General features: G+C 42.5%; 1 protein-coding gene across 2 annotated transcripts in view; it reads right to left on the bottom strand.

Annotated features, from left to right (window-relative positions):
- LNX1 (ligand of numb-protein X 1) overlaps nt 1–18,070 on the bottom strand; it is a 79,579-nt gene that overhangs the window by 46,914 nt on the left and 14,595 nt on the right. Inside the window, exon 1 of one of the 2 annotated variants that reach the window (XM_066548431.1) lies at nt 15,234–15,654. The exons of the other annotated variant lie outside the window; for it this stretch is intronic. Coding sequence (XP_066404528.1) covers nt 15,234–15,325 — 92 coding nt within the window. The 5' untranslated portion in view covers nt 15,326–15,654. Of the gene's footprint in view, nt 1–15,233; nt 15,655–18,070 lie in introns of those variants that run through there. 2 annotated transcript variants of the gene reach the window in all.

The following is an 18,070-nucleotide window of genomic DNA, read 5'->3' as shown; positions in this document are numbered from 1 at the left end:
TTTCTCAGGCTGTTGCTCCTTCATATTCCTTAGTTTACAGATCTTTTGTGTTTCTTTAGGTTTTCTTAGTCACTTCTAATTGCTCAGATTTCATGCTATTTTTTCATTGTATAAATAAGAGAAGATCATAAAATGGTTTAGGTTGGAATGAACCTAAAAGACCATCTAGTCCCAGCCCCACCTTCCATGGACAAGGACACATTTCACTAGACCAGGCTGTTCAAGGCCTTATCCAACCTGTCCTTGAACACTGCTGGCATCCACAGTTTCCCTGGGCAAATCGTTCCAGTGTCTCACTATCCTCACAGTAAAGAATTTTTTCCTTATACCTAACCTAAGTTTTCCTTCTTTCAGTTTGTACCCATTACTCCTTGTCCTATTACAAGAGTCCCTGACAGAGTCCCTTTCCAGCTTCCCTGTAGGCCCCATTCAGACACTGGATGTTTTCTCTCTACTTTTTTTTTCTTCAATTATTCAATTTTTAGAAAAGCCTCTTCAGGATAAAAGGCAGTCACTTCATCCTGACCTGTTACAAAACACATTAACTTTTGTATTCATCCAACTAAAGTACTGGAAACAATTAAAAAAATACAAAATATCCTTCAGGAAGCTGCAGTTTCCTTTCCCTTTTACAACACTGCAGCCTTGGAAATTTCAATATTCAAGCTCTAATGATGAGTCTTGCTTTAAATTTTAAAATATAATCATGTTGTACAGCTGTGTACAGCTGGGCACCTAGAACATGGTGGGAAAACCTGAGCAGCAGGTTTGGAGTACTGACCCTTGAGCATGGGCTAAAACTATATTTCCCTGGGTAATACAGGGCAGTGGCCTTGCTCTTGCTGTCCTAGAAGGAACATCCTGCCTGACCTTGCTGCTCCCACAAAATGGGTTGGGGCTGCTGTGCGACAGCCTGTCCTGAAATGAATTCAAACTGTGAATTGTGTGTGACAGTTTGTGGCATCTGGGTGACTCAGACAGCCTCTGTGCCTGAGGCTGTTCCAGCCCAGGCAGTGATTTTGTTAACGTCACAATTTAAGTAGACTTGGGTCTTGTTAGCAGTAATGATGGACTCCCTGAAGGAAAACCAAGGTGGCATTGGAAATGATGTCATTTCATTATCAGCTCTGAGATGGGGATAATTACATCTGTCTTCTTCAGACTGAGATGACCCTGGTCCTTCAGAAGGCAGCTGGCAATCTAACTTCCAGCAGCATGCTCATGCCATGCCTCATCATCTGCTAATTTTCACATCAAAGGCATCACTCAAGGTGACCCAAACCATCTTCAAAAGACAGGATCTGCAGCTGGACATGCATACTGGTGTCCAGTGGACAGCACCATGCTGGGGGCGTTGGACATGTTTGCAGCCCCGACTGGGACATACATAAAACAAATCCTACTTGCTTCATGTAAATATAAACACAGCATGCTGTTAATGCAGATGGCTTGAAAAGCCATATAATAGAGAATAGTCTAGCAGATAAAATGAGTAATTTCCCAATGGTTACAAAATATCCAATCCACCTCAGCCTGATGTGGCCACTGAGGATTAAAAAAATGGGTAGACAGACTAAACAAAATTTGTAGTGCATTTAAATATTTATATTAGAAATTGAGACATGGGTTTCTGTAGTAATTTTTCACAATGTCTTAGACCAGTGGTTGGCAGTTTACCTATCTTCAACTTCTGAGAAACTTCCTTAACTGCCCTGAAGCAAGTTTGCTTCCTGAAGGGCAAAGCCAGATACTCAGCACTGTGTGTTTATAAGAGTGCAATGCAGAGAGAAAAAGGAGGAAAAAGAAAGGTAAATAAATACCTAACAATTAGTGATTGTAAACAGAACAGCCTCATGACAAATTATTTTCTTTTTCTTTAAAAGTTAATTGAAGATGCTACAGCACCATGTTGCAGGGTTTTCTGAGAATTTAGATACTGGCATTAGGATGACCTTCCAAAATGGAGCACAAAGTATTCTGCAAAGGTTAACCACATTCAGTTTACAGGGGTGGTGCTGCTTCCTAGGGGCTGTCTGCAACAGGGAAGTACATGATTACTGTGGTGCTTATGGAATGATACCTCAGGCACACTGTGTATATTATATGTGCAGGCACACACATCTGAGAATAGCTTCCCTGGAGACATCCCCATTCCAGAGTAAGGGTATTTACCAGAGATGCTATCCTAGAATAAGAACAGTATTGTCACTTCACACCCAACTTTATTAGGGATTAGCTTCCCTGTGTGTTCAAACCACCTTTTTAAGTGGTTGCCCTTTCCTTTCTTCGCCACCCTTTCTTCTGGACACTAAATGCCTCATTGGTCAAGCCTGGTCTCTTTGAGAGAGAGGGTCTCTCCCTCTGTATGTCACATCTTGAAAACTAGTTGCTAAGTTTGCTTTGTTTAATATGTAATAAAAAATCCTTTTTGCTTACTATGGTTTTTTTCAATGTCTCCCACAACACAGGCTTTGTCTCTTTAAACTACTAGAGCACGAAAAGCAGGAAGAGTTAAAGCACTGCCACAAAGTCCTAATTGTAGGAATAGCACTTTATCCCCTCTGCATCTCTATCAAAAAGGAGAGAGGTGAATGAAAGTAACACCCATTTACCTTCTAAAAGCACAAAAGAATTCAGGACTTTAGAAAGATGTGTTGCTAAATACGTCACTGCACCCACATGTTGCTAAAGATGCAGAATCAGGAGTCACCTGAACTTCTGTGCTCAGGCCTGGACCTGAGAAGTCACCAATGGCTTCAAAGGGTGAGGACCATTTCTCTGCAATGTGACTGTTTCAGAAGACCTGGAAGAAGCACTCTTTGCAAAGGAGCCAGAAGGGAGGCGAGGATTACATCAGCAACTTCTTCCCTGGAACAAGGGACCGTAAGCAGCACAGCTGTTCTTTGTGGAAATGTCAGGGAGGGGGAAGAAAGGTGCCAAGAGAGTTGTCACTGTCATAAAGCACAATAGGTGGTTCCAGAAAGATGGTTCACATGGTTTCAAGCTTTTCTTGAAAACTTTGCTCAGGAAGCCCAGGCTGACTAACTTTCCAAATAGTAAACACTACTTGAAAAACAGACATGTAAATTATAAAATTACTTAGCATCCAGTTTCTCTGTTTCTCTCTGACAAAGGAGAGCACAGCTGTGTCTCAGTGTAGATGCTGCAGCTGAGATAACCCTATATGAGCCCTCTCCTGCTCAGTCATGGCCACATCTACAGAATGTCCCAGGAGGATTTCAGGTTCTACCCATGACTATCTCTCTTCTTGTGTCTGCCCCCTTGGGCCAGCTGTCCCAGAGAAAGCAGCAAGTCTGTTCACCCCTAAACACCTAGAAGCCTTCTGTGGTAGCATGCATGGGCCTTATAAGGACTTACAGACTTTAGAGCTGGAGACAAACAGGGACCTTTCTGTACCCTGGCCCTTCAGCAGCAGATCTACTATTCAGCAGTGGGTCACTGTTTTATCCCAAGTCCTGCTACTCTCCTGAAAACATGCTTCTCCAAAGGGACTTTCTGGTCGGTGTTAAAGTCATGGAATTTGTGTTTGCCAATGCAGGGAGATAAATTTCATTTAAAAACCACCAAAAAACTAACAAACAAACAAACAAAAAAAACCCCAAAAACCCCCAAAACCACCATGAGAAAAGTCACTGTTTTATAAGATCTGTTGTCATACAACTACCATTGTCACAAGGGACAGGAGAATTGAAGTCTGAGGTTTTACAAATTTCCCACACAGGGGTGTGTATTTTTTGAGGGAGGAAGAGGTTGTCACAAAGATTGCAGAAGCTGGAGTCCATGACATTTTATTCATATTGTTTCAACTCATTCACCCACATACCCTCAAGGGATGTTCTGTTTTTTTAAATTACTGTTTCTGCTAAAAACCACGTGGTGTAAATTAGTGTGGTTAGACACTCCTTTCTCAAAAATATCTTTTTGGATCTCTACTATCCTATCTCTCTGCTCTATAGGTGTGAAAAGCAGAAGTTTTCCTGTGTATGCAAAACCCTGTTTTCTTCCAAATTAATTAAAATTAAATTCAAGAGAGTAGTTTGTTGAAGTCAGTGGAGTAATATCAAGCACATTGATCTGGCTGTTTTCGTAACTTCTTCCATAGCATCCTCTTTTTTGAGTACTGGAATAGCAGACAGAACAACTAGAGCAAGGTTCTGGAACTAAACAAATCAACTAAGCAAGAGGAATTGAATTACACAGGGAGAGAACTTATGACCCCTATTTTTTTTGGCTTGTTTTATTCTCACCATTTGTAGTGGGTTTTGTAGGACAATTTGCAACTCTTCAGTCCAGATGGTAATTTAACTAGGCAGAGGATCAGTTGATAAAACTCTGATTAGATGTCAGCTCTTCAACTGAGGTATTTCCATGGTCTGCCTTAACCCATGTTTAGTCTAACAGACAAATGTTTAGAATTCACCAAGACTGCTGAAGTGAAAGTAGTATAAAAGGAGTCAGCAAATCTGGTCAACCCATGAAGATTTCCTTGCTTTTAGCCTTCAGGTCCACATGTTTTGCTGAAGTTAAGTTCTACAGCTTAAATTCACAATACATTACTCATACATTAATCCATAAATTTAAAGTAAGAAACATAATCAGCTCAGAGTTTTGCAGTGCTGCAGCAGTGCAAGGTAATAGAGGGCACATGGCTCAGTGTCTTCAGCACCACTGGAGTCAACCACAAGGGTCCTTGCCAGATCAAGTCAGCCATTTTCTCTCTTTTCTTCTTTCTCTCCTTCAACAAGACAAGACATTCAAGTGAATCATCCTTTCACTGACTCTTTCACTATTACACAGATGAGAGAAGGATGAAGACAGGGTCTTGCCACCACTACAATGAGGACATGGCTTGTGCAGCCCCAGCAGAAGTGTCTTATCTTCTATTGATTGAACCTACCAACTTCAAGAGGTTTTGAAATTACATTTGGTGATCTCTATTTGCAGTTCCACCCAAAAGCACCTAATGTTTTTAAACCAGTTCAGTTGTCCTTTACCAGACAGAAGAAACATGTTGCTGTCATGCTGTTCAGTGTTCAAAGCCACACTTCCCTGATAACCTTGATCCTTTGGTATAGCTGAACCTAGTGGGGCAGAAGTGTGGGAGAGGCAAGAGTCAAGATAATAAAATAGGAATTGAGAGGAAGCAAGAAAAAGACAAACATTTAGTGTAGCCAGGAGTCACACGGAAAATGGCCAAAGAAACCAAAACACAGCCTGGAACTGGTGGTGACAGAGACTAAATGAGCTTTACAAGTCTTGTCAAGAGAATCCACAGAAGAACCTATTTAAAGCTCAAACCTGCATCTTTTCTTAAAAGATAAATAGGGCAGAAGCAGCCAATTTGTACTTGGCAGGTAGCGTCCAGAGAGTTTATGTAGTACTGCAAAAAGATAAGCACCTGTTTAAGAATAAACTGTTATTTTTACCCAACGTGCAAACAAATTCATGAAAACACTTTCATCACAGGCTAAAGCCTTTTTACTGTCAGCTGGGAGTCCTCTTGGTTTTGTAAAGCACCACAGGGCACAAAATCACTATGGTATTTTTTGTGTTGGTTGTCAACCTCTGTTTGCCGGAGATTTGAAAAACAGAAGAGACATGTAGTACAGGAAGATCTGAGCAACAATTAGCAGCCCTTAACAAAAAGCAAATCTGTGAAATGCATTTTCTCTCTGAGAAAGAGACTGTTAACCTCTACAAATACTGAGTTAGCAAAAATATGAAGGATGCAAGTTAGCATCTGCTGGCAAGGAGAGGTGAGAAAAGGAGATGAGAGGACAGGACATTTTGTTGTGAGGTAAATGGAACAGGAGCAAATCTTTTTTTCAAATATCTGGTATGGATTACAGTTCATCAGCTCCAGAAGAAGGTTACTCGGTCTTGGCCTCTCTTCATTAATTTCTTTGTTCACTTGGGTCACTTCACTATTATTTGAACCTAGATTATAGAAAAAGCAGATCTGCAAGGCTAATTTGTTTGCTTTCTCAGCTCAACATATTAAGTGCAAGTTTATATTTATACAATATATCTTATTAGATTCTGTGTCCTGTTTTGGTCTGTTCTCTTCTGATTTATTTTGAGCTCAAAGACCATAACTGTAAGTGCCTTCAAACTTAGAGATACTTAGGCTACTGGGGAAAGAGCAGAAAAAAAGTGAAATGCAGCAACCATTACTGTCCAACTTCATTACAGTCATGCCCTAGAAGAATAAAAAATGTACTGGAATTTCATCTCCTCTGAGGGAAGAAACTGAAAGCAGCACGTTTGCTAGAAACTGCGCACATTCAATCCACTAAAATTCATCAAGATATGCAAAATTTAAATGCCATCTAAAAATGGTCACTGAGAAAATTGACAGACATGGCACCAAGGAAAGTACATTTGTTTGGCCATATCTGTGACCCATGACAGCACAATGCAGGTAGAAAGCAGATGCTGAGAACACAGTATGCTCCCAGCACTGGGGGCCATGTGGGATGCACAAGATTCTGCCAATCTAATGGCTGGGTCCACGCTGCAGCAGGGGGACAGGGGTTGCAGTAGATACCACTCGGCATCCCCAGCAGAACCTTCTTAGCATAGCTAAACTGATTTACTAATATTATTAGTATCAACATTTCCATCACAGCCTGGGTTGGAGCAAAGTAGCAGCCACTGGCACTTTCAATTCTGCATCGCCTCAAGAGATCCCAATGACAACTTCAGGGACAGCAGCACCAAGAACAAAAAAAAGAAACACCAGTATATACACACTGCATTTGAAAAATAATCTTATTTATCCTTTCCCCAGCAGTGCCATCCTCCCTCTGTAAAAACAAACCAGGTAGTAATGATTGAAGGAGAGATGTGCCAATTGTTTAAATCAGAACCAGAGATGACGCTTCTTTGGGAGCTAACAAGGGCAAGCCACAACAAACTCCTGGGATTTCTGCTCCTACAGCAAAACCTGCCTGGCAAAGGGCTGAGTTGCAACATGTGCTTTTCATACAGAGCACTTATTTTTGACTGTAATTTAGTCTCTTAGCAGGAGACGTTCATCCATATCAAGTGAAACAGCCTTGCTCATCCATATCAACCTACACATCCTCATATAAGAGCAGCAGCACAGTACGCCCTCTGCTTCCAATGGTCTCCCATGAATCACAGGACAGATTTGGTTAACCATGCCCATCTCCCCTCCATGAAAGCCTACTCCACAAAGGATGTTTTCTAACCTTTCATACTGGTGAATTATAAAACCCACAAGTGGAGAGGTCTCTGTGGACATTTCTATGAAACCATCCCACTACTCCTTTTACATGAGAAGGAAAGTTAAAACCAGTGGAATATCACCAGTGCTTACTGGCTGTTAAAAATAACATATAACAGTAATGCTTATCACATATGGGAGAAGAAAAGAAAATACCTGAATTATGCTTTCAAAATTAGTACTGTATGTTTTTAATAAAATACGAAAAACCTAGGCCATGAGTCTACTAATCTTATCCATTCACTAAGTTCTGCAGAGGAGAAAGGAGAATACAACCCTTGGAGCAGATTTCCCTTGCCTTCTATTTAAGAGGTTGCTAAATTATTGAAATTCTACATTAAAAATATATTGTACACTGTCTAGTGAATGATGGGACTGCAATGCGTAATACAGAGCGTAAGCTTCACAATACATGCACATGGAATGACTTGCTGATCTAAAACACTTGCTTCCTGCCAACATGATTTCAAGAGAGCTGAGGAGTGAAAAACAAGTTACAAAGTAACACACTAATGATGGAATTTTGTAGCTGAAATGTATAGCTCCAGAGGCATTTAATCACTTATTTTACATTATTCAGGTAAATAACATGCTGTAAGTTACTAGAAGAGCAAATAAAAATTAAGATGGCTCCAGTAACTGCAAATATCTTGTCTTAGCCTACTTCATACCATGTGTCACAGCAATGTTATGGAGCAAGACAACTCCATTAAAACAGAGAAGTCCATGGTGATTTCTTACTCCTCTCCCAGGTATCCTCTGCACTCAGCCCAGTGCCTTGATAAAAAGAGAATGGGAGCAGATACAGCTAATGGCAATGTGTCATTGTTACAAATCTGGTTGTCTGCCTGCACTGCTAAGAAGAACAAGACTTTATCAATAAAATTTGAGGATGCTGCCAGCAGAAATCCAACCAAAATGACAAAGATACTTTCTGAATGTATGACTTGACTTGCCCACTGTTACAGTCAGCCTACTTTCTTTCATATGGGGAGGAAATATTGTATACCACGTAAAAGTTATGGATGATTTACAGAATTTTTTCTTTGTGCAAGTCGTACATCTGTTGAAATCTCCAGCCGTTTCACTGGGCTGCTGCTGAACTTGCCTTCCTCAGTATTCAAAATCTGTTGTCAATCAATAAATTAAATGAATGGATAAAGCATGTTCTAGGGAGAGCCCAAGGATTCACTAGTGAAATGCAGCCTTTGCCAGCTGCAACTTGGCTGAGGCCAAGGGCTTCATTCAGCTTTTAAAGACATTGTAAAAACAATTCACTTTCTTAATCCCAAAACAGAGTTCAGATCCAAACCAGGAATTCTTTGGTGGTATTGGGGGTTTAGTCATGACATGTGACATGTCATTGACTAACAGATACCTCCACTGAAGTACCAGCTCAACACAGAGGGACCAGTCTGGACCCTCCTTTTGAAAGGGGAAGCCCCAGGCAGTCACCTGCACACAGCCACACAGGCAGTTCTTAGTCCAACATTGCTGGCAATGTTATAACAAAACCTCTGGATTTGTGTCCTGTGCTTGTTGGCATCCTTGTGCACCCCATTACTGCATGGCTCCAGGAGGCAGTTCAGACATGCTGTCACATGCCAAGATGCAGAATATCAGTTCTAGTTCCTAAACAATAGCTCTCATCATGGAGAAGGTCATGAAATGCACTTGGCTACTCTGTGGACTGGGGACCTTAAAAGATTTCCCCAAAAGGTCAAGAGTGTTAAAGATATCCAAGAAGACCCTCAGACCTGCTAGTCTGCTTCCCTAGAGTGTAACAAGCAGCATTGGGGCTGATCTCAGAACCAGTATTCAGAGCAGGATTTCAGCTACAACAGGCATAAGAGCTCTGCAAGAGCAGTGCTTATCCTCACGTTGCAGGACAGCCCAGTTCTGGCAGATTTGTCAGAGAAATAGCTCAAGGAAAAATATCCTTGTCATGCTGCCAGTGCCAGTGTTAAACTAGGTTAACTGTCAGAGAGATGCAGAGGTCGGCCAAACTTGCAGCATAAGGCCTGTGTGGCTGAATGTCAGGCAAGAAACGAGAGTTTGCTGCTTGTGAGTGATCACCAGCCTCCTGCAACTCCCACCACCTCATTCCTCTCTCCTACCCCACCAGACCTTCAGTGCTTTGCCCTCTTTGGTCCCCATTCCAAAGTGGATTGCCTGTTGTGAAGGGGCCTCCAAGTGGGGTAAAGGTTTGACCCCTCTGTGCTCTTGTTACATGGGCAATGTAAACACCTTTCTTTTGCATGTAAGCACCTTTTTTTGAGCAACTTACAGAAAAATCAAGCATAATTGAGACATAAGGCATTCATGAAAAGAAACCTTTCTGCCAACCATAATTGTTGCATTGCCTTTCCATCTTGGCAGGGTTTTAGTGGTTTTTTGCCTGGCTGAGGTTTTACTTTTGGCAACAGAATGTGTTTGTTGAGATTGACACCGGCCAATGTCAGCCTTTTCCAAAGGTGTGAGAAGGCTTGAGAAAACAATCCAGAAGAATAAAAGGTCTAATTCTGATCTCAAGTGTGTGTAGGTAGCTGTGATTGGAGTAAAGGTAACTTTTTTGCATGCATAGAAGGATATGAAGCAGGATCTTTCTCAGTCTCTAACTAAAATGCCAATTTGCCTTATACACAAAATTCCCAGGCAGAACCAACAAATTCTTAATACTCTCATGGGGCTTTTGGTTTCTGGAGCTGTCCTAGACAAATTTATTTCTGAACCTAGAATCACAGTGCTGGGGAAAAAAAATGCTAACCAGTAACACTCAATCATACCACAAAAACTCAGCCCTCTCTAACCTATGCAGAGAAGCCAGGAGGGATGTGCTGGTGGGGAAAGGTACCATCTCTGTGAGAGGGTGGCAGAAGGTGGGGCAGAACCCAGACCCCACTGTGCTGCTAAAGGGGTGCAATTAATCTTTGGTTGAAGAGTGACCAGACCCAGACATTTACAGTCAATTAAATGACAGCTTTCTGCTGCACCCCTACACTAACATAAAACACTCTTGAACGCAACACAATATATTTAGAAAATCGTGTTTGGGCACTTCAATACTAAGAGTTTAGATTACAAGTTTTTTTGTACTTGTACAAAGGAGCACAATAGAGGCAGGACCAAGCCATGAAAGAGGAGGGGAATAAACAAAGCTAAAGACCAAAAGAGGCATGAGGCAGAGGACAGAAGTGGAAGGGCAAGGGAGAGAGATGGTGAAGAGGAGTGAGACTAACTTAGTGGGGGACTAAGCTGAGAAAGGCACACTAGTAGGTCATTGCTGGAGATTTTGTGGGAGAGCTCAGAATTCTGAAGGAAAACCAACTCCATGTCTGGCCCCTTTGTGAAGCTGTAGCATAGGGATGAAGTTAATGGTAGCCCATGACACACTCACACCTTTCTGTTTTAATCCCCCTCAATTCTGCTTTCCAAGAGACCTCCAATTCTAACATCGTGGAAAAGACCCTCTGAATTTTATCTCAGTGTGCTTTGTCCTGGCTGTTTAATGTAGATATCCTAAACATTTCCTTTACATTGTTATTCAAGAGTGTTTCTGCTCAAGCCTTTATTTCCAGCACTTTCAGCTTTAATTAACCTCACAGTTTATCTTTGACACAGATTCCTATAAACACAGCTTTGCACAGGATAAGGAGGCCAACCTGTGGCTTTTGCAGTGGACTAACACATGAGCCCAAAAGGTGCTCCAGGCTTATCAATTTTGTCATGACTATTGCAAGTCCCGCGTTCCCCAGCCTCTCTGTGGGGAAGATATTTTACAAGGATAGACTTGAAGCCAGACACAAGTTTCCCCACTGAGTTGAACAGAAAATAAAGAAGTTGGCTGCAGAGTTCAGCGCTCTAAGGGGGCTGGGAGAGTGCACCTCACTGTTTTTACCATAAAAAAGATGTGCTCAATGGCACTAGAAGACAGCTCGCACCTGCATCTCTTCTTTTTAAATTGAATAAACAGAGAAACTAAATTTTACTGGTTATTCCAGCCCAAAGTGCTGATTTCAAATTTAAGAGAGTAGTTATTGTATAAGTTATATGGGGAAACTGGATCCAGTTAATTTGGTGAGATTCCTTTGACTGTTTCATGCAAAACTCAAGAAGGGTAATAAAAAAAAAAAGTATTTTTTTCCGCACATGGGAGTAGGTTGTGCATTTCCACCTAACAAACAAAAGATTTTAAAAAACAATGGCTTGATTCAGATTAGTGGGGTAGATCTAGCTGATGTATTACCAGCAGGGACTAAGGGCAGGAGCTGTTTAATCCTTGGAGGGAAGGAGTGCCAGCAGGAGTGGCTGCCAAGGACTCCCCGGCGCTCGACCTGTGCTGGGCACACGCAATGTCCGGCACCACCCAGGCACTCGCCCGGCCAGCACGGCCACGTGCTGAGCTGGGTAAGGCTGGGGAGCACCCCAGGCTGTCACGTCATTGATGTCCTTAGGGAGACAAGGTGAGGTTATTTACTGCCCAGTCTTGCAACCTCCCTCCCCTCAGTTTTATTTCTAAGCGGCCCTTTGAGCTAAAGGTGCAGAAAGTCCTGACATTGAGAAACACCCTGCTGCAGAGCTTGTCCTATGAAGTGAGAGGGATAGCAATGGTGTGAGCAGTGCCACCAGGTCATCGCAGTCAGGAAAGCCTCCTAAGAGTGACCACAGGCTGCCTCTCCACGCACACACCATGTTTTTAACTGGAGGGAATAACATACCTCAACCCAAAAGAATGCTGGGGCAAGTATTTCCTCTCTAAAGATATGTTAAATAAGAAAGAAAGAGAACAGATGCCTTTTCAAGTCTTTACAGGTATATAAAGAAGAAGGCATGGATCCTGGGGTAGGGTTTCCTCAACACCCAAGTATACCCTTACGATGGTGCAAAACATTGTGTGGCTACATCCCCCCATCTCCCAGAGATGCCTAAAGATCTCATAGGTTTCTCTTCTTCTTCTGTCAGATGTTTCCATGGGCTTCTCCTCAAAAGGGAGAACCCTGGCTTACCACATGCTGCTCTTCATGATTTGGCAAAGAGCAAGGACAGGAACAACATCTGTGTCAAGATCTGTGCTTAGGGAAGAACAACAGCCAATAGCCAGGGAAGTGGTTTTAGTGCAGATGACAACATCAGGCAACATGTATTTGCTTCCTGTGAATACCTGTAATTATCAGACTGCTAATAGAAAACTAAAAATAGTGGCACCTAACATCTATTCCATAAAGTGCCACTACAACACATCCACACACCTCCCTTTTCCAGCTGTGTGGCACCTAGCTGAAGTGCAAAGGTCTGGCACAGCCTTTCCCCAAGTTCATTTCTCCTCTTCAAATCTCCTAAAGTCTCTTTATTTCTTAGCTGGATTCCAGGGCCTGCCTCTCCAGATGGGTTTTGTGCTATGCTGTAATCTCTATTCTCCAAGTAGCCTATTCCACATTTAGGAACAAAAATGCCCTGGAACTAAAGCAAACCTCAGCAATGCAATACAAATAACATAACCTTTGAACAGAGTAGAAGGAAAGAGATGGATTGTGTGAGAGAGAGGGCAGTGTGAATCCCAGCACTCTTATTCTTCCTCTTGTGCCAGCACCAGTGATGGTAACTGCGTCCCCCACTGTCCTCCAGCTCTTTCCTTGTTGCTAGCAAACCCATCATCCCACTCTTTCTCCTCAACTAGTATTTCTGGTGGCTGACAGCCAAGAAAATAATGAGTCCTGACTGAGGCCAGTAGTTGTACTCATCAGCAACCAAAGATAGTGTGATAATGAAAAAAATTGCTTTCTGCCTACTATGGTCTAGTTTTGAGCCATGGTGCAAGCCATCAGACACACTACACACAGCAGGGACTCTTCAGCCAGCTGTAGGGAAAGATTTACAAAGCTGCTTGTTTGGGGTGCAAAAATTACCCCATGCCCCTGAGTGTCAGGCTGTCCTGGACACCAGTGTTTTTTCTGCACTCATAAAACTGCATTAAAAATATCTGAGCAGTGCCCAACCAACTGAAGAAGCAACCTGTAGGTCATAATACTTGTATAAACTGATTAAACAGGACTGAAAACAGTATTTCTCTTTTTCTTTCAACTGCTGTTATTAGAAAGGACCTTGAATCCATCCCACTGATTAGTATATCAACACCTTGTACAGCATCCAGCAGCAGCCAGAGATGATGAGATAACTCCTCCACTACGTACACGTGGAAGAGAAGAAGAAATTCCTGAAAGGAGGTCAAACTGCCTGGTGCCCATTTGGATTGTGTCAGCCCCAGTAAATCCCACTTTCTGCTGCCCTGGCCAGAGGCAGAGTGGTGTGGGAGGCCCTGAGCACTGGCTCCTGGCAGCAGGATGCCAGATAGCATCCAGGGCTGGGTGCTGGAGAGGGGATGTGCACCTCCCATTGCTGACAACTGAAGATGCACGTCCAAGCCCCAGTCCACACCCACTCCATTAGAACAATGGCAGACATTCAGCACAACTAACATCTCTGTGGGTTAGAAGGCTAAATAAATAAGAGATGAAAAGATCATAGCCCTTTATTCTGGGAGAATCAGTGAACCTGAATTCCCCAAGAAAAGCAAGTAGGCTGCATCTGTGCCTGTGCTCTGATTAATCTCATTGGTTTGTTTTCCTGGAAACTAGATGCCCCAGATGCCATTGTTTCCATTATAAGTGTTCATCTGCCCTGTTTTGAGTTTGATTGCTCCTGTAGCCTGCTTGGCTTAACTGTTTTTGTTTGTTGGTTGTGGTTTTTTGGTTTGGTTTTGTTTTTTTCAAAATTAACATTCTTAAACAAAATGCCAGTAAATTAAAATGAGGACATAGCTGCAACCCTCAACACTAGACTTGTTAAATGTTTAAAAACACCTACAGACACAGAAATCCTAAGCTGTTGTACGCAGTGTGACTAAATTATTAATAGTTGCCATGCACATCACACAAGGATTTCAAAAGGGGACTTTGTGTTGCTGCAAAACATTGCTATTTTTGTCTGACAGTAGAGACAAAATAATTTGAAAATTAGTCCCTTTGGTACTAATCACAACTGTTACTAAAATATTCCCACTGTAGGCATAATACAGTCACTTTTTATTTTTGAGAGAATTAGACATTTGATTCATTATCTCAATGAAAATCTTGAAAGTTGACAATTTGTTAAAATACAAACAACACATAATTAATGGAAACATAGTGAAGCAAATAGCTATTTCTAGTCATAAAAGCTCCACTAACTAGTACAATAACATTCAAGCACAAATTAAAGTAGTAACATTTACAGAAGACACCATAGAATATTTGTTTTATGGGTTGGAAAGACCAGCTATGGGGTCGTTTGAGGTGGGATTTTTAAAAGCATGAAGATATATGAATGGATTGCTACAGTTAAATTTGCTTTACAGAAAAAATAACATTCTGCTGTGGGCAAAAACAGAAATATGGGAAAATTCTCTTCTGTCTGAAGTGAATTATTTCTGGTGAAAGGCTTCTCAGCGTTTTGCTACAGGCATGCAGCTTTACACACAGAACATTATGCATGTACACAGACAGTGCTCTACTGGGGGTGTCTATCCTGATGCTCTCCCCTATACCCAAATCCCCAGAAGGCTATTTACAGGAAAAAAGGAAAAACACGGACTCAGAAATGGAAATAAACCCCAAACCAATGAACACGTAAAACAACAGCACAGAAAAACAAGTTGATAAGGGAGAAAGCAGCCTCACTCAGTACGTCTGAGCTGCTTCCAAGGCAGAAAGCAATGGGGACGTACTGCTATTATTAGCCCTCTGGATGGGAAGCAGCACGGTGTGAAGCTGTTGGCAAGAGGTTGCAGGATTTTCTTCACATGTATGCACAGGCACAGACACACAGGCAGACAGACCCCCCGACACGCTCATGGTGAGCCCCTTCCCGCCACTCGGTCAGACAGACAGACAGAGAGCACGATGCCAGCGCGACTGTGCGTACTCACAGCTCGGAGTACAAGAAGTGCAGGTTGCCCACATTGTCTATGTAGTTTGCAGGACTTAGCCAAGGTAGGACCAGTAACAGGAGAGCCTTCATTTTCAGTGCAGCGCTGGCACTGCTGCTAGGTTTCCTCCTTCCCACTGTCTCTCTGTGCTGGTGGGACACACAACGAGAAGCTTTCGTGCCAGCCAAGCCCCTTCTAAGCAAGCCTTTCCATTTCAACGCAATGGTAGCACATTATGAATCGAGCTTAAATCCCTTAAACGAAGCTACACTGCAAAAATCATTGACCTGTAAGAGGATTACTTGATCTGACTCTCAGATGGGTAGATGTGAGGGTTTAGGGACAGCACAGCGTGGTTGGCGAGACAGTGACTTATGCTGCAGAGGAGAGCGATGCTCGGGGAAGAGACCTGCCTCCTGCAGGATTCAGAGTGGTTCTTCAGAGGCAGCTGGTATGTTTACATCACTGCCCACAAGCAGATGGGTTACGAGCTAAACTGCATCACAGAAGGGTGTAGCTGTCTGACAAGGGGGGGAAAAAAATGCCCCCTGTGGAGTTTTGTAGCAGGCGATATCAGAAGACCACACCTTTTTAAAGTAAAACGCTGCAAAAGATCACAGCCAACTGCTGGCTGTTTGCATCTCAGTCTGAATTCCCCAAATCCGGTCAGATGTTTTTGTACAAACATAAATCTTGTAATAATCCAAGGACACGTCTCTTCTCAGGGTTTTTTTGAAGGATGCAAGAGCAAACGTTTTAAATAAGGATGCTTTCAGTTGACTGCTCCATGGTAACCAGTGTTTAAAAAAAATGGTAAAGTTCTCTCATCAATTACAAAGCATAAAACAGCAAGCTCACCTTGTCCCATCAGTGACCTCATCTCTAATCAGGGCAAACTTTCGTTTTCTCTCTGAGAATCAGGACTGGTCTGAACCTGAATAATGCAAGTAATGTGAGGACTGCTGACCACCCTGGTGACCCTAGGGCAGTCTACTTTAATTTATTCACTGAGAACACAATAATGTTCTCTGGAGATATCAGGTGGGCTCTGAACTGTTCTCACTGCAGACACCAAATATTTATGATTATTATTGTATTTTTAATTAGCAAAATCACACATTTTCCCTTCCCTCTATTGACTCACAAGACTTAAAGAGAACAGCATCAGCTCAGTCTGTTTCATCTGTCCCCGGGCATGACAGAGCACAACATTCTTCTCCTTGCCATTAAGTGGAGATGGGGTGGCAAGAGAGGTTTCTGCATTTCCAACAATTAAATTAGGCAGAGGCATAACATACCTTAGGTGTTATGTAATTAATTAATGCTGTGCTTAAAGAAAATAAAGGTGCTGTGCAGCATCTGCAAGCACAAGGATGTAGAAGTCCAACTTTAGGGATCACTCAGAATGTTCCCTCCTATTTCTCCCCTCAAGTGGGAATGCTAGTGGCATTGCAGTACCTATTCCCTGCAAAGCTGAAACCCCCAACAGCAGAAGTTCCCTGTCGTTTCCAATTCTCCTGTCTCTGCCCTTTGGCCTTAAGGTAACTCAGCACTCCCAGCCATTCTGAGGAAAGAAAAGCCATGTCATGAGTAGAAAGACAAAAAATGTCCAGCCTATGTTGCAATGTTTTGTACTTCACTACATTAGAGGCTTTAGGGTAGGAAGACCCTACTGCATCTCTCCAGTCTTCTGCTCCTGGGGTTTGCAAACTTGGGACTGGTGCACGGAACCTGACACAGGGAAGAGGCAACTGCAAGAGATGGTGGGAATACGTTCCTGAGACAATTCCTTCTATCTCTGCTTAGGCTCAGGCCAAGTAAGCCAGAAGAACAGGATCTTGAGGATCCTGAGGGGAAGATCCAGGCCAAGCCACTGACATTCAACAGGAAGTGCGAGAATAAAACTTGCCAGGCCTTTACAGGACCAAATCATTGTTTATAGCAGTGCAATTCTGTTGAGTTATGTAGTGAAGGGTACCTTTACTACCACCTTACAGAAAAGAAACTAAGACACTAGAGTGACTTGCACATATCCACGTTGGAAAATCAACACTAGAAATCAGAAGTTGTGCTAGCTGTGTGGTCTCCATGCAAAACCCAATATTTCAATTTGCTTATATATTGGGGGTTGGGGGTAAATTGGGAATGGGTGTCCTGCTAATTTTATGGCCACAGCATCATCATGTCAAAAAAATGAAGACAAACAGGAAGGTCTAAATCACATTAAATTCAGCTATAGGTATAGCAAAGGGAAAGGGCATTTGCACTAGGGGTTCAGGATTTTGTGGTTGGAATATGTAGAGAAACATAATTTCAGTGACAGCAGCTCACAGAAGACTGATAGTCTCCTTACCTGCATTTCTGTTGAAATTAACATTTGAGGCCTGTTAGAGAAGTACTGGCCTAAGACATAAAATTATGAGTAACTCTGTTATTTTGTCCCCTTAGCCACACACAGTAGAACTCCCAGAGCACTGCTGGCCTGGGCTGCCACTGCCTCTTGCACCATGAGCCACAAGCACCCTCCCAGGGAAAGCCAGGTCCAGAAATGTGGGGACAAGGGCACCCAAATCCACAAACACCAAAACTCCAGCAAGTGAAAAGTGGTCTCATGACCTTTGCAAGGGATTAATAAACCCATTGCTAAAGTTTGTGGGGTGTTTTTTGGTTTTGGTACTGCAAAATCATCACATTTTTGGTTGTGAATAACTCAGTGAATATCTTCAAGTGAGTAAGTTCCAACTGGGAATCCAGGTGCTTCAGGAAATGACGTCTCCAGTGCAAATAGGACACGTTGAACAGCAGGCTGCAGAGCCGTTTCTGGTTGTGGGCTCGCA

This window comes from Molothrus aeneus, chromosome 4 (assembly GCF_037042795.1).
Source record: "Molothrus aeneus isolate 106 chromosome 4, BPBGC_Maene_1.0, whole genome shotgun sequence".
NCBI lineage: Eukaryota > Metazoa > Chordata > Aves > Passeriformes > Icteridae > Molothrus > Molothrus aeneus.
The sequence above is the reverse complement of the archived record's forward strand: the minus strand, read 5'-3'. Positions and strand labels throughout refer to the sequence as shown.